At 41.8% G+C, this 26,425-nt stretch overlaps 1 protein-coding gene across 8 annotated transcripts in view; it reads right to left on the reverse strand.

The window, feature by feature from the left end:
• Nucleotides 1–1,340: 1,340 nt before the first annotated feature.
• Nucleotides 1,341–26,425, reverse strand: part of ANKS1A (ankyrin repeat and sterile alpha motif domain containing 1A) — an 823,551-nt gene continuing 798,466 nt past the window's right edge. For 6 of the 8 annotated variants that reach the window (XM_069238819.1, XM_069238817.1, XM_069238816.1 and 3 more), the window contains 2 exons: nt 20,327–20,424; nt 1,341–8,649 (listed from right to left, as the gene is read on the reverse strand). In XM_069238819.1, coding sequence (XP_069094920.1) covers nt 8,646–8,649; nt 20,327–20,424 — 102 coding nt within the window. In that variant the 3' untranslated portion in view covers nt 1,341–8,645. The remainder of the gene's footprint in view (nt 8,650–20,326; nt 20,425–26,425) is intronic. The other 2 variants (XM_069238821.1, XM_069238820.1) reach the window with 1 other exon arrangement.

The raw sequence follows: 26,425 nt of genomic DNA on the forward strand, positions 1-26,425 counted from the left end.
TGTTTTTTTAGGTGGAGGCCCGCTGACTGGGCATTGGCTCTCTTTCTGGTGGTGGCCACAATTACTGAGGCTGCCACTACTTCCCCTTAATTTATAAGAGATCCTTATAGGAGTGTTTATATTTTTCTCCCCCTTGGAGTTACCGGGGCGCATCTTTCTGAATGCCTCTCTTCCTTGATCACGAATGCTTGAACAAAGATATTGGCTCTTCCCTTGTGATGATAAAAGTGTTTCCAGGAGAAAACATGCCTGCAACTGTTCTTCCTCTAGTTGAAACGCAACAGTTATCAACGTCTCTTTTAATCATCACGCTGTACTTTGCAATGCCATCTGGAGGGCATGTTTCAACACTCTTCTCAGGAGAATCTGTCTTCAGGTCTTGTCAGTCTCCCTCTGTGCTCTGGAGATCTTTGAGGAATAGGATGTGTGAGAATGTATGAGGAAGGGTGTTTTTCAAGAAGACTTCCTGTTCCTCTTCCTATGGTTCAGTTGTAGGGCAGAGTTCCATCTAGGGTGATTTTGGGATCCTTACGTAAACATGTGTCTGTTCTCGCCCACTGTGTCTTTTAAGGTCTAACTGCACATGCTTCTTGTGTTCACCCTATTTCAGTAATTGATAGCTCTTTTCTTTCTGGTTCAATTACATCTACCTCGACATCAGACCCCTCTCCTCGCGATACCTCTGTGTTCTCCATGTTGTTGTGGTCAGTTGACAGACTTAGGGCCCTGAGCCCTGGTTGATACTTTTTCTGCATCGTGGTATAATGTGCCCATCTCTATTTTTCCCCTAGATCGGAGTGTCCCCGGGGGGAAATCAGCGCACTTGTTGCACCTTTCTACACCATAGTCACTTGGAAAGCATAATTTGCAGACTTCGAGATTATCTTTTTGTGGCCTTTGGACAGAAATGGAAAGGGATGTTCTCCACTCCCCTCGACGTTTCCAGACCACTGGATACACATTTAAAGACCAAAGGGGCGTATATCATCGTGCAGCAGCAGCTACTTTTTTCAGTCACTGTGATTTTTGGTCTATCTTGATGGTAATACAGAAAAAATCCATGCTTCAAAACCACTAACCTTTGGTTCCAGAGCAGCATTCTGCTTGTCGTAAAGTGCTTCAATGCCTTTCCAGGGATAGAAATAACTATTTAAGTGCAATTACAAAACAATAAAGCATAGTTGGAGTACTTTATAAAATGAGTACACATTTGTAATGCAGCATTTAAAAAATGAGCTCAATATTCCGTTTTCACTCTGGAGAAGACTTATTGCAAGTACATTACAATAGAAACTGGGAACATACATGTGTTTCACACAGTGCAAGAGGCGCCACACAAATTGTTTTCTTTTTAAATTTATTAAGTCTGTTCTAAGATGTTCAGATAAGAAAATAACTAAGAACCTGTGCAAGGCCTAGAATGAATGACTGGCACAGGTAAGACTGTTTGGTACAAATACAATATATGCTTATATTTCCAATGAATTTGACACAGATTAACAATTTTATTTACAGAAAAGAAAAAAATCATTCAAGTATCAAAATTTTGAGACACAGATTAAATAACAGGTTTGTTCCAAGTCAGCCCCACTGTATATCTCAGAAGTCAGGACTCTGTGCAAACTAAACTCAAGATCGTCACCGATGCCTCATGCAGGAGGGATCTGCATGCACCTCCCTGTCCAGAGTCAGTGGTACCTGTAGGATTGCTCAACACACACCCCTTCCCACGCAAAGCAATGGACCTAAATGAGTGTCCATTGCCACACCTATTGGTAACTGCAGTCTTACCAGAATAATAAACTACTGGTAACTAAAGATTGCCCTTCCCACTACATAGCTAAGAGTAACAGCACTACCCCCACAAAAGCAGTACCCCACTCACTGCTAGGTTTACTGTGCCCTCAAGGCTGCTGGTTAAGGGTAACTGCAAGCTATCCTACTGCAGTAACTATCTACAGCTATCTGAGACAATGTATGCAGGCTCCCTAGAAACATAACAAAGAACCTCCAGTGCCCTATACAAAATACAGTAACTTAAAGGAACCCCAATGCAGAATTTAGCAGGTAGCTGCACGCCTCCCACAACATTAAAAGTAAAGCTGTAGCCCTTCCCTACTCCAACTGGATTAGGATAGCTACAGTCCATACTATCATCCTCCAAGGAAACTACAAGTCCTCCTCCAAGGAAACTACAAGTCCTCCCTATTTATTTCTGGGTGTATGCAGACTTCCAAAATCTCAGAGGAACTGCAGGCCCTCTACAAATATGTCTGGGTAACAGCAGGTTCACTAAAATGCCCTCAATGTGGCAAAAACCCCACTAAATGTATCTTATTTTAGCTGTGTACAGTGCACAACTGCCCCTGAGTAAATGAAAACCTTCAATCACCTACAAGCTGCAGTCCTCCTTTGCCCAACCTCTTGGGTCAAAGATATTATAGGGCTCAGATGGCGTAAGGAAGGATTTCCCTAAGGTGATACAACTTAATTGGGTAATTGTTGTAAAGTGTAGATACATCCTTGTTCCTTATCGTCGTGGGGTAATTTCAAAAGCTACAACCCCTAAAGTCAGGAAAGAGAAGCAAAGCATACTGGCAACTCACAAACTTTTGTTGGTACATCAATCCTTTCTCAATATTAAAAGACAGGCACTGGGGCATATTTCATCCAGTTCCATTTCACATTTGAAGCACGAGAAAACAGAACCCCTAAAGATTCTGTATGTACCGTAGAACAAGTACCAGAGGAATAAACAATGATCCAGATCTTCACTTTTGGATTTTTCCTTACGTTCAGCTGGAATCAGGTTAGTACCAGGTGAATAAATAATATTGTAGCAGCTTAAACAACAATTATTTTCTTATATATATATATAAAAAGAAACAAACAAAAACGAAAAGAAAAATCATAGTGTCCCAGTCGAGCATAGCATAGTGTCCATCAAGGAGAGAAATTAGGATGATCCCACCAAGCTTGAGCAAGATTAATCAATTGAAAACTCCACCCCTCAACCCTGTATTTGGCGGCTGTACATGGAAGTATTCACAGCTTCAGCGAGTTTTGGTGGATGAATGGCTGCAGAGCTCTGACTCATTCTGTCTCTTCTGTGCCTTTAGGACTATGTACCGAAATGGCTTGCATCTGTGAAACAGTGCTACTACTGTGTAATATAACAGATTGAGGTTTCAAAGCAGTACAATTTAGACAAAGAAACCTGGTGTTTTCACATACCTTAACTCTCCCGGCTTTTTCGTTCTCCAGATCTAAATGAATAAACCTTAGAATGTGTGTCTGATATCTGCTGCTTATTCCATTTACATGCGGTCCTAAAGTAATTCTATATCCTGTGTATCTCAGTCCTTACAGTAGGCAGATTTTTTCCTTTACTAACCAGAAACACATGCCAAGATAAGACTTTAGAACAATACCCACTTAAAAATGGATGACCTAAATGCATAAGAACATGTGTATCTAGTGTGGATGAAACAGACGGGAAGATGCTCATTAAGATATGGATAAATAAGGGGAAGCAGTGCTTCCTCAATGGGGTTAAAAATATAGGTTGACCTTAAATCCATTACAAATTCCTGCCATCAGTAACACTTAAAATTAAAAAGAAACTGAACAGTGATGCAATAAATATTGTGTAAAAGCCACGGCTTTCCTCACAAAGCAGAACATGTTTCCTACTCTCATTTTTATTTCCTAGAAAAGAAACAAATGCACATCTAAATATACCCTATCAGGTTCGTTGGTGAGGAAATCATCATTTTGTAACAAAGAGTTAACCTGTAAACCAGGGAGATCTAAGTAAAGAAAAAAAAACTTTAAAACACCGACAAGCAATCTGGAAACTCGTATCTTTTAATGTGATAAGAAAGAAAACCAATTTCAAGACTCTTTCCGTATTAGTCTTGATAAGCCTTGCACACCAGCCACAAAGCTTTCCCAGATGCTATCCAAGTACAGAAAGTACCAATTATCCATTTAGGGTAGAATAACTGGAGAAGACCTGGTGCTAAACGTACCCTACATGAGCTTCTAAAGAGATCCTTGCACCTAATAAGGAATGCCAGCCTCCAATCAGGGAGGATGATGTAAAGCAAACTCTCCTACAAAGGTTTTTGAGGTGGCCAAGTCAATTTAAGAATCTCTGCTGGATTCCAGGACCAGAGGTCTTTGACTTGATGCCCAAGCTGCACTTTTACTAATTTTCCTAAACACAATAAAACGACATTCAATGGCAGCCTCTCTTGTGAAAGGTGTTTGGGTGTGCCTGAGAGCACTTGGTTGATGGCTAATTTGGGGAGCACAATATCTGCACTGAGATTTCAAATGTACAGATTCTTTCACCTTTCAAGTACAGGAATTGAAATCCAAAATGTGATGCTGTTCCCTGAAACCTTTAACCCCATCTACACAGTATCTGGGCATGCAAACCAACCAGTGGGTGCAGCTTCAGCCCTAGTACAGAAGAAAGTTCGAAATGAAGTGGACAACGCAGATTTGAGAAAACCTGACCAAAGAAAAATTCAAGGGTCTCCATGGCAATAAAATGCTGAATCGGGTCTTAAAAATATTTCTACAAAAATGTTTTTTTACTCCGAGAATACACCTTGGTTGCTCCCAATACAAACATTCTTATTAGGGTTTTAAAGTTAAGTGCCCAAAATGAGTTTTGCAAAACAATATTCAACTGTTTTGCTATTTTAAAAATGTCTGGTTTCCAGGATTACCATGGAAATCGGTGGTGACTGAAGTCTCTTGATGAATCATCACGTGCACCTTTCTTGCTGGCAAAGACTACTTGAAGTTTTATTTTTTTTAAAACACTTTGAGCCTGATTTTGTGTAGGCACAGCAGATGTAAAAGCTGTGTGTTAATCACTCGTAGATTATAGAAATAAATATTATGCAAAACCTTTGCCATGTTTAGCAAACGCTTTTCCTATTATCCAAAAACTCATATACAGCTTTAACAGCCTTCAAGATGCCAAAATAGAAGATGCAAAGTTAACCACTGCACAATTTAGCAGTAGTTCTTTAATCCTTTCTGGGCCAATAGATCTGGTCAAAATTGTAATATGGATTGCCAGTGAGTGTATTCAAACAACTATCAGCATAAACTATCTGACATAACCTCTCTTGATAAGATCCCTTTCATAGGGGTGTTTGCTTTTTTTCAAGGGGATCCAAAAATAATTCTGCTTGTTGCTGTGAAGAGCAATCAGGGTAATCTCATGCAACTCAGCAGTTAAAGGGAATGCTCACGAAGAAACCGATTGTCTTTTAAAAACAGTGATGTTTAGTTTCTGACAAAGTTAATTATCCTGATCTTCAAAGATCCTTAGTACCACAATTCATATCCAGCAGAGCAGCATTCTACTTTTAACGTAGGGGTTTTTAACAGAATGTCTTTAATGGGATTCTCCTTGAATGGACACTAATTAATTCCAGTCCCTGACACAAGTCATTTGATTAACCTTAAACAATCTCACTGTGAGGCTAGTCATAGAACGCATAAAAATGTGACCATTTTCACTGGTAAAAATGTCCTAAAAAGATGTCAGCTACCATTTTTCAGATGTGTGTCTGAAGCAGAATAATGGACTGAACAGTACGCCATAGGGTGTTTTACTAGTTTACTGAGATTATATGAAAACGCAGATCGCTTTGCCCAGTTATTATTATGCTGGTGTTGTAGAGACTGCTTGCAAATGCCTGATGTGTATTTAAGGGATAGTTAAAGGTGAAAGCCTCCATTTCAAACATGAAGCTCCCAAGACAATTTATACTGTGAAGACTCGGATAGCCTAACTTTGATGATCCAAGAAACCTTATATAGTCGAACCCTCAATTTATTGGCAAATAATGTCCCTTGTATGTTAGCTGGATTACATTGGTTAAAATGTGTGGGAGAGCATGGAACTACTTGTGAGTATTCTTAGCTGATTTAAAAAAAAAAAACCTGAAATAACGTAAATAAGTATTAGGTACTGCCTTGTGAAGCACGCAACATTGCGTTCACTGGCTCTTCTGGCAACAATGGACACTATAAAGACCAATTTGAGTAAAAACGCTTAAAAAAAGAAAGAAGTTTTGACACCACGGGAAACCAATACACACATGGCATTATGAGATACTTCCACTGAAACAGTGCCAAGTCAAAAGTTGTGATGGAAATATGTGTAACGTTGCCTTGCAAATGTTTGGGGATATACCACCTGAGCCCTATGTATGTGCACCACTATATTACAAAAGGCAATCAAGCGCAAGGAAATTAGTCTTATCCCACTTCCAGTTCACTCTAAACTACTAGACCACATCACTGAAAATGGATTTATCGACGTCAAGCTCATTTCTGACACTTTATGCTACATCAGCGACATGTCACTTGAGGCCAATCTGGGCGGTCAGAAAAATCCCTATTTTCAGATGGAAGAATAAGCATCACAAGAAGAAATAAAATGTTCAAAATACAGGACCCCAGTATGTTGGGGTAAGCATGGCATTGTAAAATATATTTTATAACTCTCCAGAGATCAGAAAAATGGATACTTCCATGGAAAAGAGTTATTGCAGCAGCCTAATCAGAGGCAACTGAGGCGAAGAGGAATCACTGTAAGCAACACATCAGCGTGGAATTCCCTGCTCTAGAGCCCAAAGGTTCTCGCTTACTGAAGCTCAGGAATCGTGGCACATCAAAGTGAAGGTGGCCTTTGGCCCAACAGTGTAATGCAAATAATTAATGGACCAGAAGTCATTAGCCCAAAAGCAGAAGGGTCCAAAGTATCTGTTTAAAACCTCTATCTAGCTCCTCAACTTGAGGATTCACCTAAAAAGATGAGTGAGTTTGCACAGATGAAATTTAAATTGATGAAATTGACTTGACAAAGATGATGCTTCCTGAAAGTTACATAATAAAGGGAAACGCAAAGCTGATTCGGATCCGCTGCTAATTACAATTAGATTAGCATGATCACCCTTACAAATTTATGACACACTTAAAGTACGTAAAAGATAAAAAAGTGCTGCATAGTTATCAGGAGAACAGTGGAAAAACAAAACCTTACAGAATACAAACAAAACACAAATACCAAATAAACTCGTTCTCAAAACATTTTGAATCCAAAATATTCCTGTGATGGAAGAAAAGGTAAAGCTCGAAGACTAATAATATACTAAGAATAGGCTACCCAGCCTACGTTACAAATAAAAGATCATCTTAGAGCTAGTCCTATATTTTGGGAGGGCGAATTTGTTTGTTCAGAAGAGGAAAGGAGAAACTTGACAAGACCTCTATTGGTGGCCCAGAAACATCCCCGCCTTGCCGTGTAAAGAAGCACAAATCTTGCATCACAGCTGCCCCTCTTTCCAGGACACAGAAATTAAAAACAGTCAGCTCAGACAAAAAAAACGGAATGTTTGATAACATAATTGATGAACTAGAAACGCTCACACTGGCTCTGCTTTTAAACACCCGATTTCAAGGTCCTTTGGCCAAGAACCATTACCCTCTACATTCAGTCCCAACAGAAAGGCAGTGCTAAATTCTAAAAGAAACGGCAGAAGTCACTGGTTCGAAAGTCAAATAAAAACATTTTGGGTAAACACAAGCGCCACAGAGAATTATCTCCCACCCAAAACATGCAAGAAGGTGAGCTGTGGGAATGGCAGCAAGATCAAGTTAATTCCTTCCCCGACAGCCTGTATTTCAAGGGAGCAGGTTCTTGTTCACTAATGGGGTCTGTCATGCTTGTAGCAGATAGCACAGTGTTCTATACTTACCCTCACTCACAGGCATGTCCTGATCAGGGCATTCACAGTCACTAAGGACCTACGTTCACAAAAGTGCTCAGTTAACAACTGCTTCCCAGAATGTGCAGAGACACCATCACAGACTCTCCCGGGGGAGGGTGCACTTCAAGCCGCCTTTGGCTGCCAGTAATGTTCAGTTGCCCAACTTATCTCCCAAGTCTTCAATCAATCCACAGTAATAACTGTAATGCAGTAAGCAACTGTGAGGTGCATCAGTCTGGCATATTCAGTGTGGAGGTCAGTCTCTGGGCTTAAACAAACAGACACACAACAGTTCATATGCCGAGTTTAAAAAAAAAAAAAGTATTGTCAGCTGTAGAAGGAAGCAGGCCACAGACTTAAAAAATGTGGAATAAATGCAAAAGAACGAGACACTCTAAGTATTGCTCAGAGAGATCTCAGTCTCAGCACCATACGAATGGAGAATGCCCAGAATCCTTGGAAATTGTGGCACTCCACTCACTCTGACAAAGTCCGCCCGATAAAGAATGGAAGCATGCTAAACTTTTGGTTTCTTGAATATTTTTTGTGGTTCATTTTGTTTAACTTCAGATAAAGACAAAGTTGGCAATCATTTTTCAAGTGCACTCTTGAGCTCGTCCACGAATTGTCCCTTTAGCGAGGTTTGGGAGTGAAAGCATTAACCTTGACACCCCCAAGTCTTCCCCGGAATCATTAACTGCTGTCGGCTCCTCTCCGAGGAAGCTTTCTTCAAGCTTGGTGACTCTGGGGTAGCTGGTCTTCAGGGCGCTGGAAAGATGACTGGTTCCTACCCATGGCATATTCACGCTGGAGTCTGAAGATGCTCCTTCACATGATCCCAAATCAGCTTTGTGGAGGAAAACAGAAAGGGGAGGGGGAGGGAAGGAGATTAAAACCAAAAAATGACATGGATGTTGTAAAATACAAATAAAAAGAGAAAAGGGTATGAAGTGAAAGGTGTGTCCTCCAGAGTACAACTGGAGTAGCAAACGATTTAAAGAAACCACATGTGAGCAGACATCAGAGGTGAGCAGAATAACTGAACAAGCTGATTATCCACTACCTTACAATATTCAATTTGGGGCACTGAAAACAAGGTCTCACAGTGCTATTTTCTTTTCAAGTGCAAGGATGACCAAGGAAGGCGAGTTTATCTATTCCAGAGTAATAAATAACGAGGCTAGTTTTGTTAACCATTCAAGCCACTAGTTTTAAGAACAACAATTCAATCCACAGACAAATGAATTGCAAAGTTACTGCATGAATCACAGTTCTGGCTGCAAAAGCTTAACACTCAACTTATTATTCATTTGACAAGGCTTCAGTAAGGGGTTGAGTAATGTACTGACTTACTGACGGTGACTGATGCTGACCTACTGTAAAATACACAAAAATAGTGTTTCTAATAGATTTAAAGTTGCGCTGAGTAGGGAAAAGCTCAACCACTGTTGCAAAACTCAAACCTAGCTAGAGTGATTCCACTACAATTTGAAAGGTTAGCTACGAATGCCTCCATATGTGCTCATTACAACCAGCAGCATTCATCACTACTGAGATTCTTAACAGAAACACAGTAGTTCACCCCCAACCCCTTCGACCCCTCCTTCAACACCACCCAAAATACAGCAATCCCCAGCATTAGGTTGCAGTTTATAGTGGCGTAAGCCACCCAAAGCACTAAAGTGTCATCTTACATTCCTTAAAGTTAGATCTACTTATTGAGTTATTCCTTTTGATTTATAAGTTCACGAAACTTTATGTTTGCTTCAAATATGTTAAAGATTTGTGCTCAGATTAGTTTAAAACGTATCAAGTGTTTCTAAGCATGCTTGGAGTTAAAAGAATAAATAACACGATGTAAGTATGTAAATCTTTAATTGTGTTTTATATGTGAATTGGAGACGGTATCACTTATCTGCTTAAAATTCTTTACTCTCGACAAGTGCAAGCTCCTGTTTGGTGGTGTACGAAAACACGGAAAATGTATTTATAATCGTACTTTTCTATTATGTAAATGTTTACTGAATTCATGAACACTGAATTTTTTTTTTACCCTAGAGGGATACCAGAACACTTGAATAAGAGAGAATGATCCTTTGGGATTTTAACATAAACCCATGTCTACCTGAAAGCACAAAATCTAGTTTCTCCTTCTAATTTTTTTTTAAAATAGCTAATTTTAACTAATATCCAAATAAGACTGGGGCTTTAAGTTTTTAACTGCAATACGTATTTCACAAATTAAAACTGACAAAGTAAAGGGTAAGTAACTTACCTTTGGTAACGATAATTCGGGGATGCAACATCTTCCGACATATTACCGACCTTATGAATATGACCATGTGCCAGACAGGACCCGGACACTTGTTCCTTAGTAGTAGCTCTCCAGCACCACCAAGTGGTGTCCGGTGACTCCAACTGCAACTCCCATCGGCCAGGAAATTACAACACTGGCCTATGCCATTGCTAGGTGCGCTGTTGTTAGTTCCTTGCATAACTCTACACTCAACAAACAGGAAGCGGAAGAGTTTAAATTAACGACAGCAGACAATAAAACGGCAGAAGAAACAGTGGGATGTCTTTGAAACCTTGACCCTGCTTGCAGGTTGGTCGCTCCCTGCTCAGATCCAAAGACCTACTGGTCTTCAGAAAGAACCTCAAGACATGGCTGTTCGACCAGTGACTTCCCTGCCCTCCCCCCCCCCCCCCCCCCCCCCCCAGCGCCTTGAGACCCTCACGGGTGAGTAGCGCGCTCTACAAATTTTTTGATCGATTGATTATGAATGCCAATTTCTCAACAAGGGACAAGAGCGGGCAGTGAAGAATCTGCCGTGAAGTATCCATCACTGCCATCTGAGACGCAGACCGTTACGTTTGGCAAAGGTATGCGGAAAATACAAGGTGGATGGGCTGGAAAATATCAGCTACCTGTGTGCCCCTGGCAAGAGCAGCAGTAGCGCCATGACCCTCGCAGAATGCGCATGAATGGCATTCAGGGGGTCCTCCATCGGCAAGAAGTGACAGATTGTAATATAAGGTTGTCCTAAAGAAAAATAGTATGCTGGGTCCCTGTTTTGCCCATTACAGCCCTAGCAAAGCCTGTGTCTTTTTAATGTTGTCCAAGCACTATAATAAGAGCCAGGTCAACTGGGGTGAAGCCTGTGTAGCTGTGCCTCTCCCCTGGAAGGATGAGACGATGAAAGAAAGATGGAATACTGACGGACTGAGCCACGTGGAATGTACACATCAGAAAGAAAGGTGGAGCTAGAGATTCCAACCAAGTCTGGCTAAAAGAGAGTAAATGGACAGACTGCCAACGTGTGCTCCTCTCCGTCCCTGAGGGTCTCAGAACTTTACATCAAGAAAACAGTTTTATCCCACTCGAGATGAGTAGTTCAACTGCGCACCCGCACGAATGGTGATGTCGTTAGAAAACCAAATATTAAATCCGACTGAAAAACAACGAAAGTCACGGACAGCCACATATACAGTAAACTCTTCAGTGAAAGCACCACTGGGGCAACCTAAACTAAGAAGGTTGGGCAGGAGGGCAGCTATGTATCCCTTCACAACAGAAATCGCTCATCCCTGTGGAGAGGGGGCAGTAGAAGGAGCAGGTCAGCAAATAGCTCTGGCACCAAGAGCCAAACTTATCCAGCGACCCTCACTGGCCGACATGGTGGCTCATTAGCGAGCAGCTGACAGCTAGGATGACATCCACTAAGTCCGGTGATAAGCTGAAGGCCTTTAAGTGGCACCACTCAATCAACTGTTCAGACAAAGCACTGGATGGATGGGTGGAGAACCCAACCATCCTGCTTCGAAAGCAGATCTAGTCGGTCAGGAAAAGACGGGGAGGCTAAATACTGAGTTACAAAAGATCCGCATACCACATCGTCCATGTGCAGTTCGTGAGATTGAGAAACAAGCAGAATGCTAAAATGCAGGCCCTGCGGGATGGGATCAGTTCAGTAGGAGAGTGTCCCTCAAAAAACCACATGGTGGGAAGTATATAGCGGAGAACAGAGAGTATTTCCGGTTTAGAGCCATGACAAAGAAGCTGATGCAGAGTCATACTGGCAATTCTGAAATACTCAGAGGTGCAGGAAAGGCCCTCAAGCAGGATGTATCCAGGATCGCTCCAATGAAGGGCAACCTCTGAACTAGGACAAAGTCGGACTTCTGCGGGATAATGGAGAATCCCCGTCAACGAAATATAAAATAAGGACAGGGTGGGCCCTAAATGGTTCATAATCGGTGGAGAAACCCACTCTTCTCAATGGTCACTACCTATACGGCCTGCAGGAAAATGGGGACCTTACACACCCAAAAGCAGCTTTAAGGCAGCATTCATGTGTGAAAAAGAAAAATGAATAATTACTGTGCAATCTGCGTGGGTTGGGAGGGATGATGGTGCCAAGAAGGCAAGCCCCTGGAAAAGCTGTCAAAGTGGCAGTAATGATGGTGGAATTAATTGGCCTCGGAGGCCAGCTCCACTGAGTAGGCAGTGAGCTGTACCTCACCAGTTCTAGAAGCCTTTCAAGGAGGAGTCAGCTTCCTTACTGAAAGCCCCCTCACCATCATATGGCATAACCATTACGGAGGTCTGGACATCCCCATCAAATCCAGTGAAGCGCACCCAGGCAGGTCTGTAGAGTGTGACAGCTGTAGCAAAGAATCCAATCTACAATTCAGAATTTGATCTGAGGAATCAAGGCCATCTTTCACAAGATCAGAAAAACAAGTTTTTTATGTGATCTGGAAGGCTAAATGTAGCTAGCGCTGGCCTTTTCCACACTACCTGAAATAATATCTGAGGAAACACATGGCATCAGTGGTGCTAAAAGTTACGTTACCTGAAGCATAAGGTGGTGAGCGATCTGCTGGGCCTGAAAAGGGTTTCTGACAGGCCGCCAGCATCTGTTCCACTAGTGCTTTGATAAAAGGCAGAAGAGGTTCACTGCCCGTTTAAGGCAGTTGAAGAATTTTAGTTAGAATATTAGTCATGGGCTCACCAGATTGTAGGTTCTCTCTTTAGTTTCTGTTTGTAAAATAGGTACAAAAGTTACACTTAGAGTCTAAAGACTGCTTTGTCACGTTCTAGCTCATACACTCAAGTAAGTGAAAGTGGGAAAACACAACATGCCTTTAGATACAGAAGAATTGAGTGTGTGTGTGTGTGTGTATATATACACACACACACACACACGTATATACACATTCCCATGTACAGTTGTCAGGCAGAGGTATTCAGTGTTCATGTATATCAGTAAAGATATCGTGATGGAGAACTGCTATTCTTTATCGAGTTAAAGCAGGTCAGCTTGTGCTTCACTGCCACCTACGCAAAGGCAAACCCCACTGGCAATATCAGGTTTTTGAATGACAAATTGCCTTTTCACTAATGGTGACAACCTATGCAATTGTAAATAACGGATAACATGATGTAATGAGTGTAAATGAAACTATTTAAAAGAGGCATCCATTTCAGACCATTAGTCACTTCCAAGAGGTGTAACAGTTTCTATTTCTCTTCCCCTTTTCTCAAATCCTTCATTTCCTTAACTGCAAATGTAACTGAGCTGCAGTGGCAGATACAGACTTCTTACATAATTGTGACTAGCTCATGTTCTCAATGTCAAGGAATATGTAGAAGATACTGGCATGCACATTTGTAACAGGGACGACCTACTTTTCACCTTCTTGTATCACAAGCAAAAGCTCAGAAAAGATGGAAGGCGGCTGTGTAGTGTGCAGAATATCAAAGATAACTGTGTCTTCTGTGCAAAACTCACACAGAAATATATAGGTTGGCTCCAAACTGAAAAAGGTATCTCTCTTCCACCTATAGCATCAACAGATACAGGCCATTTAGCTTCATATTCAAATAGCTGGTGCATAACTAGCTTTCAAATTCGGAAGCCATAAAACTACAATAATTTCATCTTCAAAGAAAAGAGATGTACAGATTACAAAAGGAGAACCTCATCTAGGCTACTGTAGATTATTCCACACCCAGATGCAGAATGTTAAATTTAACCAGATATCCATGGATACTAGACGTTAGGTGTTTTAGAGCAAGATTGTTTGAGCCCTACAGGAGCAGACTGTCAAAGATACTGACACAGATTGGTATGCAGTACTGAACCATCTCTCACTTCACCATCTGTCATGATGTTTGATGCAATCATACACATGAGAATAGGAAAAACCTAAGCTTTAGTGCATACTTTAAGATGGTACAAGCAGTGGCTGCACAGAAGGATTTTTACTCTACATTTTTAGCCTGAATGGATACAAGAGATTAACCAGTTGCTTCTTTTGCAGTCTTGAATGACAAGAATTTCCAGATTTAAAAAACGAATTGAATGCTAATGTGTTTCTTTCATCCTCTAGAACAGGTGTCTCTTACCAGTTGCTTGCGAGCTAGTTTGCAGCATTGAGTTCATTGTTAAATAAGACCAGGTCGATAAAGGTTATTTTAACTTCGTGTTGCCATTAACTTAATGAGTTAACTCCTCAGATTAACGTTCTCCCATTTCAAAGTCTTGCATTTACACACAGCATGCATCTTGCTCCAAGTGGCTGGTAGACACCACGTATTCATAACTGAAAACAATTGCTATATTGTAAGTGGGAGAATTTTAAAGTGCAGAAACGTTTTGCATATATCTCATTCATACACACACTCACATTCTTGCGTCTCCACAGACCACGCTCATTGACAAACACGACAGCCCTGTTATAGTGGTCTCTAGTTTAAGAATTTTGTTCAGATCATTGTATCTTGTTCTATAGACATTAGTCTTGAGTTGGATGTGGAGAAGTTGCTTGGTCTTCAGTAGCTCACAATGATATTCACTGATTTGAAGGAGCTCTCACTGCAGAACAGGTTGGAGACCCCTGCTCTAGAATTAGCTTCACTCGAAGCAGTGTGCACCTCTAACCTCAGTCATACCTAAAAGGGTCGGTTAGAGTCAGATACGATCTGGCTTTGAAGAAAGAAGATTCCTCAAGATTCAAAGGATTCTTATGAATGGCATCAAGCAAACTCACGACATTAGGCTTGGATAACGTAGCAAAGTTTTTGCATGGACATGACAGGGTGGTCTACATCCCGTAGCTGGATGATACAAATATCAAATATCTTCACATCTCCAATATAGGCATTAGGAAAACTTCAAATGTCTGCAGTTGGGAATTTTCCTGATCCACTGAAAAGGCCCAAAGAAAAGTCTACATCTAGATGGGTAATAAGTGTATAACGGATCTACCTGGATTCTACTTAATAGCAGACATGGCCAAGTCTGTTTGGGAGTATGTGTTGGACAAAGACACTTAATTGATTTCCTTTGTTTTTAGGCCCAAGTTTCTTTTAGGAGGGGGGGGGGCATGTTTAGTTTATGTTATTCTGTATGGACATAGATATTTAGACAGATTTTGGACAGAATTATTGAACAGTGTAGAACCATAGTTAGATATCCATATAACATGTACATAAACAGAGGGCTATAAAGTACAGAAAATAAAGGCAAACTCTTCAAAAGTAAAACATTTAGTTAACTCTACAAATTAAGGCTTAAATAACCTATAAGTATGCATCATTTTAATACTCTCTATGCACATTTGCCAAAATAGATTCACTAACGTTTGCCAAAGAAAAAGTGCCTGCTTCTGTTTGTAAAATGTACTTTTCTTTTTCTGAGCTCTGAAGATGAGTCATCTACGTGTTCACTGTTATTTCATTTCTGAAAAACTAGTTGCCATCAACACTGCCTTTGACTCCAGAGTTCCATTAATGATACAGGGTTTATTAGACGTACATAGGTTGGGTCGGTAAAGAAGCCTAAAATCTCAGTTATATGAAACAGTACTGACTCTACTGCATTTAATCCCAAAACTGATAACGCCTTTTCACAAAATATCATATGTTTGTATGTTCCTCTATCTTTTTCACATTTCTACCATATTCTGGAGCTGAGCAGTCAAAGATTTTTATTTTTATTTTAAAGGGAGCCCAGTTTTGGTTGTAGCACATTTTCTGGTGCAACAATCTCTTGTGCATTTTGATTTGAACTTTTCCCATGTTAGACATCTCACTCTCGGTCTGTAGTATTTCCACCATATTCTGGAGCTGAGCAGTCAAAGTTTTTATTTTAATTTTAAAGGGATCCCAGTGTTGGTTGTAGCACATTTTCTGGTGCCACAATCTCTTGTGCATTTTGATTTCAACTTTTCCCATGTTAGACAGGATTTGATCTCACTCTCGGTCTGTAGTATTAATTCTTAATACTTCTTGCCAATCCGTGCGGCACTTATTGAAGATATTCACTGATATTTGCCCGCGTTCACTGTACAATATGAAGATTTTGCACAGACCAAATCTTTTGAATATTTTCTTAAGGTCCCGGCATATTTATTGTTCATAAGATCTGTCAATTCAGAATTCAGGAATATCTCTAAACCTGCTTTAATTTCTCTATAGTTTCCGAGTAATATTCATTTACCATGCAGGATTCAGAGTTCATGTGAACTTCAGATGTGAACAACTTTCAGCAAACAATTTAATGGTATTCCTCTTCCAAACCAGGATTCCAAGTAAACTGATTTTCATCCCATTATGAATTTCAGATTTTCCCAAACTGGGGAAGAAAATCCGCTTCCTCAATACATTTCCAAACTTTCTATTCAGAATACCGAAGGCTTGCCTCAATAATAAGCCACTCAGACTATTTTTTATTAGGACATGTGGCCTAAAATGATAGATCACAATGGAAAATCAAAAACAGATTCCTTTCAGTTCTGGTCTAGTTGGGGATGTCATCTTATCACACTTCCTGAACACTGGACTAGCTTGTTGAAGTAAGAAGCTCTTAACACATTTCCTCGCAGGCAAACAGAATCCCACGCTCTTGTCGTTTAATTATAAATGAGATACAGAATGTTTTTCCTGCTCATAACAGATGTAGGAGGTTACTATCTAATTGAATACTGTATCTATGGTCACTAAAATTTGACTAGAGCCCACATTATGACTTTGGTGGTCCCACTACAGGACCACCAAAGCCACGGGGAGGATGCCACCACCATTGGTAGTGACGTCCCTCCCAAGCGTATTACAATGTTCCCGCCGGGCTGACCGGCTGGAACATTGCAAGGATATTGGCCTCGGCTCCTTTAAGGGATCCGAGGCCAATATCCTAGCACTTCAGCACGCTCGGAATGCGCACTGTCTTCAAAGCACAGTGTGCATTCTGACGGTGCTGGGTAGAGGGTCACCTGCACTGCCCAGGGGCCCTCTGTGGCCCACGACACAGGCTTTGTACCAGCCTTTTCATGGCAGGGTCTCCGCCATTAAAAGGCTGGCAGAAAGTGGGGTTGTAATCAGCCATCCGGCATGGAGTTCAGCATCGCCCTAGCTGTTTACCACCCAGACCGCAGTCACCATGTTCCTGGCGGGGATGGCAGCCTTCAGGTGGGTCCGCCCGCCAAGCTTATCGTTTTGGGATCAGACCGCCTGGAGTGCGGCGGTCCAATCGCCACCGCGAGGCTGGCGGTCCTAGCAGTTCAGCTTGAATGGCCAAGAAATAATTTTAAATCTTTATTGTACTTTGAGAAAGACATGCCAATTTTTTTGCTACAGCTCACCTTAAAGCTTAACACACTGCTGACATGTAAGTGTTCAAGTATCGCAAGAACAGACGTAATATGGTTTGATACATCTACATGTAGTAATGTTTTAGGGTGCCTCTCTCAAGACTATAACTAATATCCCTAACAATATTTGACGTTTAATTTCTCAATGACACCCACAATGCTGGCCAAGGGAAAAGCCCAAAGTAAGGTGTTTCAAGATGTTGAGAGCAAATGAGGAATCACAAGATGTCTGAGTAGGTCTACACTAGTGAGCATCTCAATGGCAAACAGTGATTAAGATTACAAGACTGATGATGTCTGGTCTGAGGGACTGCAGGCAGTGTCAGACTGATCATCTGCAAAGTCCTACATACAGGATGTACAATGCCTGACCCTCTTGATGGGCTGGGACCATACATGTGATTATCTCAAATGAAGACTTGGGGCACTCTGTGAAAGTTCTCATTTGATCCTGCAAGTAAATTTTTGTTGTGTCTCTTAGTCTTTCAACATTGTTTGGTTAGCAAAACACTCTGCTAAAGTTGTAGAGCCTCGCAAACAAGACAAACAACATGTTTACCTGAACCTCTGCCCACTGCAGACAGGACTTCTGTCAAAACACCAGTAGTCTGGTAAAGACAGCAGCTTAGGAACACATATGGAAGCCAGTAGTTGGACCCTCACAAAACAAATTTCAGATGATAACGAAAAATGTTAAATAAACAGTAATAACTGCTTTCAAATACACAATTTTACATACATCAAAGTGGAAAAGAAGGCCCAGAGATCTTGCTAATCGGAATGCAAAAACGAACTGTAATACACAGTAGTGCATTGTATGACATTGGTGTAGATTACCTTAGAGTGCTAACAGATTCCTCTTTAGAGAGACTTCAAATCTATTTCCTTATTTTTCATTTTAAACAAGCAACTTAGGCAGCAAAAATTGCTTATTTTAGATTTTTTACTTAATTGGTCTAAGCAAATTGTATGCAATCTCTTTTTCAATACCAAAGTTAGAAGTATTTTTGGAAAGTGGTATTTCTCTTTATAAATTGTCCTAGATATTCTAATGTTTACGTAGTATAATTAACACCCTATGATGGGGGAACTGCATTGCTTGTATAAAATTAAGGCACAAGGGGGCAGAGGTCGGCCACAGAGGGACTGGTTCAGAGAGGCACTGTTGGTAAAGAGTATCTAGCACTCCCTGCAACCTCTTGCTAGCCACTAAGTTTATAGAGTCAAGCCTTTTTCCAAGTAGATGCCAAAATAGCTAGTGCAGATGGCCAGATACCATTGACATGAAGCATAAATGGGAAGGGCTCGTCAACCAATGGAACAAGATTCAATGCTCTGACACCACAGGATCCAGAGATATTCTCTAAGATGGACTCTTGAATGACATTGAAGAAAAGATTTTCCTTTTCTATTTGGACTTTACTCTCCCTGTATGCCCAAAATAGCAACATTTACTCTACTAACCTGGTTGTCCTCTCAGCAAGGGGACACATTTGCAAGGATTCCAAATTTTAGTCTAAACTCGGACATAAGGCAGTGATGGTTAGTAAGGAGGTCCTTCATGAATGATATGGGGCTTAGAGGGATCTGAGCCTTTCATTTTACCTTTCTATTAGACATGCTAAACAAGAAAAGAAACTATCATTCATGTTAAGGAAATATTCCAACAACAAGGAACAATATCAAGGAGAAAGCAGCAAGAACTGCTACATAAACATGATGAATACCAAAAAGCTCCAGCATTTAACTTGTTGCACGGTAGTGGATAAACAGTATTTTCTCTGCTGCTTGAAACAGGCTTTAACAACACTGAAAATTGAGTGGTTTTGGAAACTTTCCATACATACTGATGCATGCATTTCCCAGGAATTTAATTCCATTCCGTGGAGAAAGGTATAGTAAGAAACACAGAACTGTTTAATTAAATTGAACTTGCCTTTTTTGAGTTGGGGAAACTTTCACAAGTTTATATTGTAGCTTTCGGACACTGAACTATCTTTTGGAATATAATAGCAATCGTCAACACTTGTTTAAACATTTTCATTGACTAAATTATTTACCTTCTTCAATTTGTTTTTCTCTAAGTTTTTTTTTTTTTTTTTTAGTCTACAGACAGTTATAAAAGGAGGACACACCCACGAAAATATATTAATTAGGACAGGTTCAAAATCGCTCTTTCTACTCATACCCTCCTTGTTCCTACAGGGAGCGTGCGCATATAACTCAACCACCTCTCAGCCATGGCAGTATCCTCGTTCGAATGACCTAATCCACCAAAGACCAAGAAGCAGGTGAGGCAAAGCAAACTGGAATCCTGGACCCTGCTCTGTAGGGCAAGACAGATGACATGAGTTAGGGGGTACTGATCGGGAATCCACTTCCAATTTAGAGCTCATCACAGTGCTGCGTGTCGATTCTAAAAGATGAGGGTGAACGAGACAAAGACACTTTGTGGAAACAGCACACAGCAACGGCTCAGTACAAAAGCAGAGGCTGTCCTGCACAGAGCAGCCTTGTACACAAAGTCTTCAAGTAATAGCCCCACATTGGGAGTTGGAAGGCCTGGATTTGCCATGGCTTTTCAGCGAAAATCACAAAGATGTCAACAAATGTAAACCATGGAGTGCCGTGCGCCCCCCGTCCTCGATCTCTCCAGCATTCCAGCCGGTGGCGCCCTATTGCTGAAGTGCCGAAAGCAGGTAAACAAGCACAGAGCTGGCAGGAGCCAAGCTGTGTGCAGGGTTCTCTTTTGCCACCTGCCTGAAACACTCAGAAAGGATGGCCGCTATGGAGAAGGGAAAGGGAAGTGAGGACAGGCAGCGATGGTCAACATGGGCACACGCTCTCAGAAGATTGTGGTCTCATACTTAGTGCTCAAGCCCCTCTTGGAATCTTGCTTGGGTTCCACCACCCAGGAGACACCGGCATGAGGGCGATAATCCTGGTCTGAATCCGGTTGGTCCATCTGTGAAAGAGAGAATTCAGCAACATGGTAACAGATTCAGGCAAAGCTCATCCCAGAGTAGAAAAAGACATTGTAAGATGTAGTAAAATATTCAAATTACGTGGAAGAGATGCACATCCCACACTACATCCTGCTAAATGGTGCTACAGGGTCACAGAGAATAAAGTGGTAGCAGTTACACAAACTAGTAAGTGAATGGCAGCAACCTGTATGGTAAGAGTGAGACGACAATTATGAAGAGCAAAAACAGATACTGAGACAATGCAGGCTAGTAAGAAACAAAAAAGGTACAAGAAACAAATGATACGCAAAATGTCTTGTGCAACACTTGGAATTTTAGTATTACTTCAAAGGCCATATTGTTTACCTTTCTAACCTATTTCTACTATAAATCACAAAAAAGAGCAGCTTAAAACGTATGTGGAAAACTGTAATATCGTTAGTACAATTTTACATGCCTTTCAGTAATGTACCTCCACTCTTTTTTGAAAACATCAATGCTTAAAAAGATAAGGAATGTAGACAGGAGATCGGCAGGCATGGCAGTGTGACAATAAGAAGTAAAAACTGCTTTGATGCATAATACAGAACAGTTATTCACTTTTAATCACAGTTGTTCATCACAGGTACCCTCCTTAAATTCATGAATTGTATACTATCATTGTATATATGCATGAGCTGGAACATGTTTTATTAAGAGAATTCTGCAATGTTTTGAAAACCTTTTTCATCTCAAGTATGCAATCATGGATGTTAATTAGACATCTCCTGAATAACAGCAAACAATCAAGCAAGAACAGACAGGTAGCACTCTCAGAGAAAACTGACATTCACGTAAAAATAGGTAAGCTGCTCCAGAGCCCAAACATCCGGTATGACAGCTAGGCCAGGTAAGGGATTTTAATTACTATTTCCAGACACATTCCTCTGGCTCTTCTGGCAGGGCTGGGGCTTTCCCTTTATGAAGGACTGTGATCTTCATAAAAATTCATGAAGACTAGAAATAAGTCACACTGCTGCCCTTCTCAATTGTTCCAATGAAATGCATTTGTAAATTGGCCACATGTTGATCGCCTGTACATTTGCCACATGGCACTATTAGAAGTTTGTATCCGGAAGAGACACAAAAGTCTGTCCAGTATCTATGTGGGACCCATTTAATTGGTCTGCTATGGAAATATTCACATTTTGCTAGTAATTTCCAAGCCTCCTGTCCCCCAACCACCACATACAGGGATTGGAATTTGCTAAACTAGTCAAATAGGCTTCAAACCTACTTCGAAGGGGCATGTTGTCCTTCTGTTAATAGGTATCTCTCTAGTTACACGCTACTCGGTGCTGCTTAGCCTGTGTGATCAGAACAGCAGTTAAAAAAGTAATGAACTCGAACATAATGTTCAGACAGAGAGAGAGATGGGTTTGCATATGCACATGAACCCCATGCAAGGGTCACCTGAACACAGAGACAGTTTTTATTTTTTGGCGATACAAGGATCATTAAAAAAAATTACTTTCGAGGTGCGGAATTCAGATTTTAGCAAGGACTACATTTAACTCGCAAAGGAAAAAAGATATGTCCTATATTGCTGTAATAGCAATCAAGCTAATTTTAATGGAAAAAAAGCCAGAATTGTAGTGGTAACAGATGTTTTTGAATCAACATTGTTTCAACATCATCTGCAGACCTCCAATTTAAAGCTGAATAGGACCAGGACCAGCGCCGGACTGGGAACCCAAAGAAGCCCTGGCAATTTTGTCCTATCAACCCCTGGGTGGAGGAGGAGGGGGTACAAGTGCAAAGCACTGCTGCTTTTGATACTGGGGGCCGATATTTCAATAACAAAACTGGATCCTGCCACTGCAAAGCCGGCCCCCACTCTTCCAGCCTCCCGGGGAAACGCCCGATGCCCACTACAGCCAGTCTAGCCCTGAACAGGACTTAGTGGTATGGTATTCGGATGGAGTGACATTGATGGCCTATCTAGTAGATAATCAGAAGTTAGTCAATTTCAGCAATGCAGAGCTGCTCTGTAATCTACACAGAAAATCCAGGCAGCAGAGTAATTTCTTGAGTGACAAATGCAGTCCAGAAATCACCATCAGTGTGGCCAAGAATACAATTAGGATCATCGTCATTATGAATTTCTTGAACTTAGGAACACCTTAACAAGATAAAAAAGAGTGATGTAAAAGAAAATGCTGACTGGATCATTAAAGAGCTATTCCCATTTGAGATGGGTTGCAGGTTAACAAGTTACATAGCTTCAGTAATGCCTTTTTTGGCGAATACTCTAACTGCAGATTACTCACATTATGACTATTGACCCAGGCATCAGACTAGATCTGGAAACTCTAAAGCAGTACTCATGCAGGGCAGTAGGTGGCATTGTGAAGCTCCGCACAGACATTGCTTCACTCGAAGTGATGAGCAGGGAGGCATATCAGCATTGGGGGGGCTTGATTTCAGTTGCTTTCGAAGGCTTGTCCATTCCCTCAGAGACAAAGCTCATTGCCAAAAAGACCAGTATGAAGATCTTTTCAGATAGAAAAAAAGTCTATTCCATAGAACGTGGAGGTGGCAGGCTAGGTGAGGAATCTGCAGCTAGATAGATTAACCAACAGAAAGAGCGTTAATGAAGGTAAGTAACTTGTTCTATGGATGAAATATTTCTAACCACAGATTACTCACCTTATGAATTGATACCAAAGCAGCACTTCCTCAGGTGGTAGGTCTCTGGAATGGCTCAGACTAAAAGTTCAGCAGGACTGATCGGGTAAAATGCCCACATCGATTGACCTGGCTATCAAGGCAACAGTGCCTCATGAACGTGTGCACTGGTTCACTGATGCCTAAATAGCAGCTGGACTGATATTCCAGCACAGACACAGGCACTGCACATGCTAGTGCAGTAGCAGCAGCTTTGGCTCAAATGGATTGAGCCCTTAATCCTGCAGGTGGTTGTCTCTTAGCTAGCGCATAGCAATTTTTTTTTTATAAAAAGGATTATCCACCTAGAGATGGTTCTTTTCTGCATTAGCTAGTTCTTGATGCTCCCAAGAACCCCACAAACAGTTGACTGTTCATTGGTCTCTAGCATGATCAAAGTTGAAACTAAGGGCCTGTTTTAGGTCTTGGACAAGGGAATACTCTGTCACAAACATGATGGATATCCCGTCCGCCTTATTACGATACCATAACCTTTTATGGGGATCGTAACATGGCGGATGGAACATCCGTCACGTTTGTGACAGAGTATTCCCTCAGCCAAGACCTAAATTAGGCCCCAAGTTCTATCTTGGGGTTCAAACAATGGGAGTCTCTCCTCTTTCAAGGAGTGACTCAGAGTAAAGAAAGTTGGAAGGGTGATAGCCAGCTTGACATGGGAAGGTGTTACTACTTCTGGCAGGAATGCAGCTCGAGTTCTCAACACTAATTTGTCTAGAAAATTTTTTGTGTAAGGCAGCTGGGGTGAAAGCTTATGTAGCTCGCTGAGGTGATGCGCAGATATCGCAACCGAAAAAAAATATTTTCAGGGACAAGAGACATAGGGCCTGATTTTGACCCTGGCGGACGGCGGAGGCCGTCCGCCAAGGTACCACCGCTGAATGACCGCACCGGCCATTTAGACATTTCCTCTGGGCCGGCGGGCGCTCTCCAAAAGAGCACCCGCCGGCCCAGAGGAAATGCCCCTGCAACGAGGACGCCGGCTCAGAATTGAGCCGGCGTAGTTGCAGGGGTGCGACGGGTGCAGTTTGCACCCGTCGCGTATTTCAGTGTCTGCTTAGCAGACACTGAAATATTTTGCGGGGCCCTCTTACGGGGGCCCCGCGGCACCCCCTACCGCCATCCTGTTCCTGGCGGGCGAACCGCCAGGAACAGGATGGCGGTAGGGGGTGTCAGAATCCCCCATGGCGGCGCAGCAAGCTGCGCCGCCATGGGGGATTCTAAGGGCAGCGGTAAACCGGCGGGAGACCGCCGGTTTGCCTCTTCTGACCGCGGCTGAACCGCTGCGGTCAGAATGCCCTGCAGGGCACCGCCGGCCTGTCGGCGGTGCTCCCGCCGACCCTGGCCCCGGCGGTCTTAGACCGCCGGGGTCAGAATGACCCCCATAGTAGACAACTGTGACCAGAGTAGCTTCGGATCCACATCTCAAAGCAGGGAAAGAAAGTTACGGGCATCAGCACGCGTGGGTGGAGCTTATATGTACCTCTGCTTATCACTTCTGGAGCAGAATGACGTCAGAGGTGAACCGCACAATTCCACCAACTGGTGGGTAGAAGTAATTTCTTAATGTTTCCAGTTCCAGTCTGACTCCTGATGAATTTTCACAAGGTTCGGAATCTGTGGTAGAAGTATCAATCAGAATCTGCAGTTAGAACCATAAATCACAAATCTGAAAACAAAGTCTTCAAAGTTTGTGTTTCTTATGGAAGCCTTTGTACCCACAGCCTCGAATCAAGAGCACCTTGTTGGTGATAACCTAGTTGTGTCCTACAGAGATGATCACCAACAGATGTCAGACTTCACATTTTCCCCACATGGGGTAGTGTTATTAAAGCCTCATGTAAGATGCAATGTAGCACTGTTTGAATATCCTTTGGAACGGTCAAAACTCTAAATCCTCCCTACTTTCTCAGCTAGTAGAAGGTAGTCAAGTTGTTTGCATCACAAGTGTCCAAAATGTAACTGATTGAAGAAAAGCTTTAAAGGCTAGCTAGACACCCATCAGGAAACTTGGGTGCTTTTGCACTTCTGGGACCGAGTTCCTTGAGTTGTCAGGTTATCCATGCAAACTCCTCAGACCATCCATATTGAGGCTTCCGGTCCAATGGATGTGAGATTGGAAAAGTCCCTTTAACAAAATCACCCTTCCCTGATCTCCAACATCACTGAGTCTTCAGATATTACTTTATGGATATCCTGTACTGCAGCATATTAGATGAATAGATTAATCAGAAAGCCAATCGGTCTGTCTCCCCATAGGATGAGGAAATTCATTTATGAATAGAAAAACACTGCTGGAAGAATTGCTCCTTGAATGATATGCTCTTGAGAACCCCCCTAACACAGCTACTAACTACTAAAGCCTCTGTAGTTATGTGTTATCGACAGCCCATTATTTGAAGGAATTTTGAAATTAGTTAAACATCTATAAATTTCTGAGAGCTCGCTTTTGGGAATTCAATTTTAGACCGAAGGTGCTGGTAACATTGACTGAGAGCAAGAAACCTCAGAAATATTATGTGCTTTCTTGCAAATACTGTTAAGTTGCCACCTGCATTCAGTCACTTCTGAATGCGCAGAGAGGACTCTTCACTATGGAGTGGATTACACTTCAGGTGTAACCCTCAATTCAGGCGCAAAATCACAAATGGAGAATCAAGAAATGGTCTTGAGGTGCAAGGCTGCTGGGCAGAAAAAATACAGTGTGGTGCAATATGCAAAAAATTTTGAACAGGGTGTAACTGCGGACTATTCATAATGGGCATTTATCCCAACATACACCTTTACTGCTAGACTATATCTCTTGCTCTAGTCATGGTAATAGAAGAGGTAACATTGACCGTCAAGCCCAGATTGTTCAACATGTTAAGGGAGCAGAGGAAGAGGACTCTGAAGGACCAACTTTTGTACCTCTGATGCCATAAAGTAGTCTGGCAGTGGTTACTCCTCATGAATAGAGGGTCTTGATCATGGGTTCCACAAAACCTGATAACACTAGAACCAGAGGCCAAGCAGGAGACATTGAGCTTGGAAGTAGCTCCAGCCAACCTTTTTAAAAGCTGTGCAGACATCAAACGGGAATATTCCAGACTAGATGATTCCCGGTGACGTCAGACTGGAAGCGCTCCAGCTTGATTCTGAGGTGTTATTAGAGCATCTCCTTAATACTACTTCAAAACTCTAAAGGAAGGGAAAGCTCTCCTCATGGCCCTCTTGAAATGTTGTGCTTATGCAAAGATGTGCTCTTTTTCCCGGGTGGAGCTTGGTCCTGATTCT

Source organism: Pleurodeles waltl, chromosome 6 (assembly GCF_031143425.1).
Source record: "Pleurodeles waltl isolate 20211129_DDA chromosome 6, aPleWal1.hap1.20221129, whole genome shotgun sequence".
Lineage (NCBI taxonomy): Eukaryota > Metazoa > Chordata > Amphibia > Caudata > Salamandridae > Pleurodeles > Pleurodeles waltl.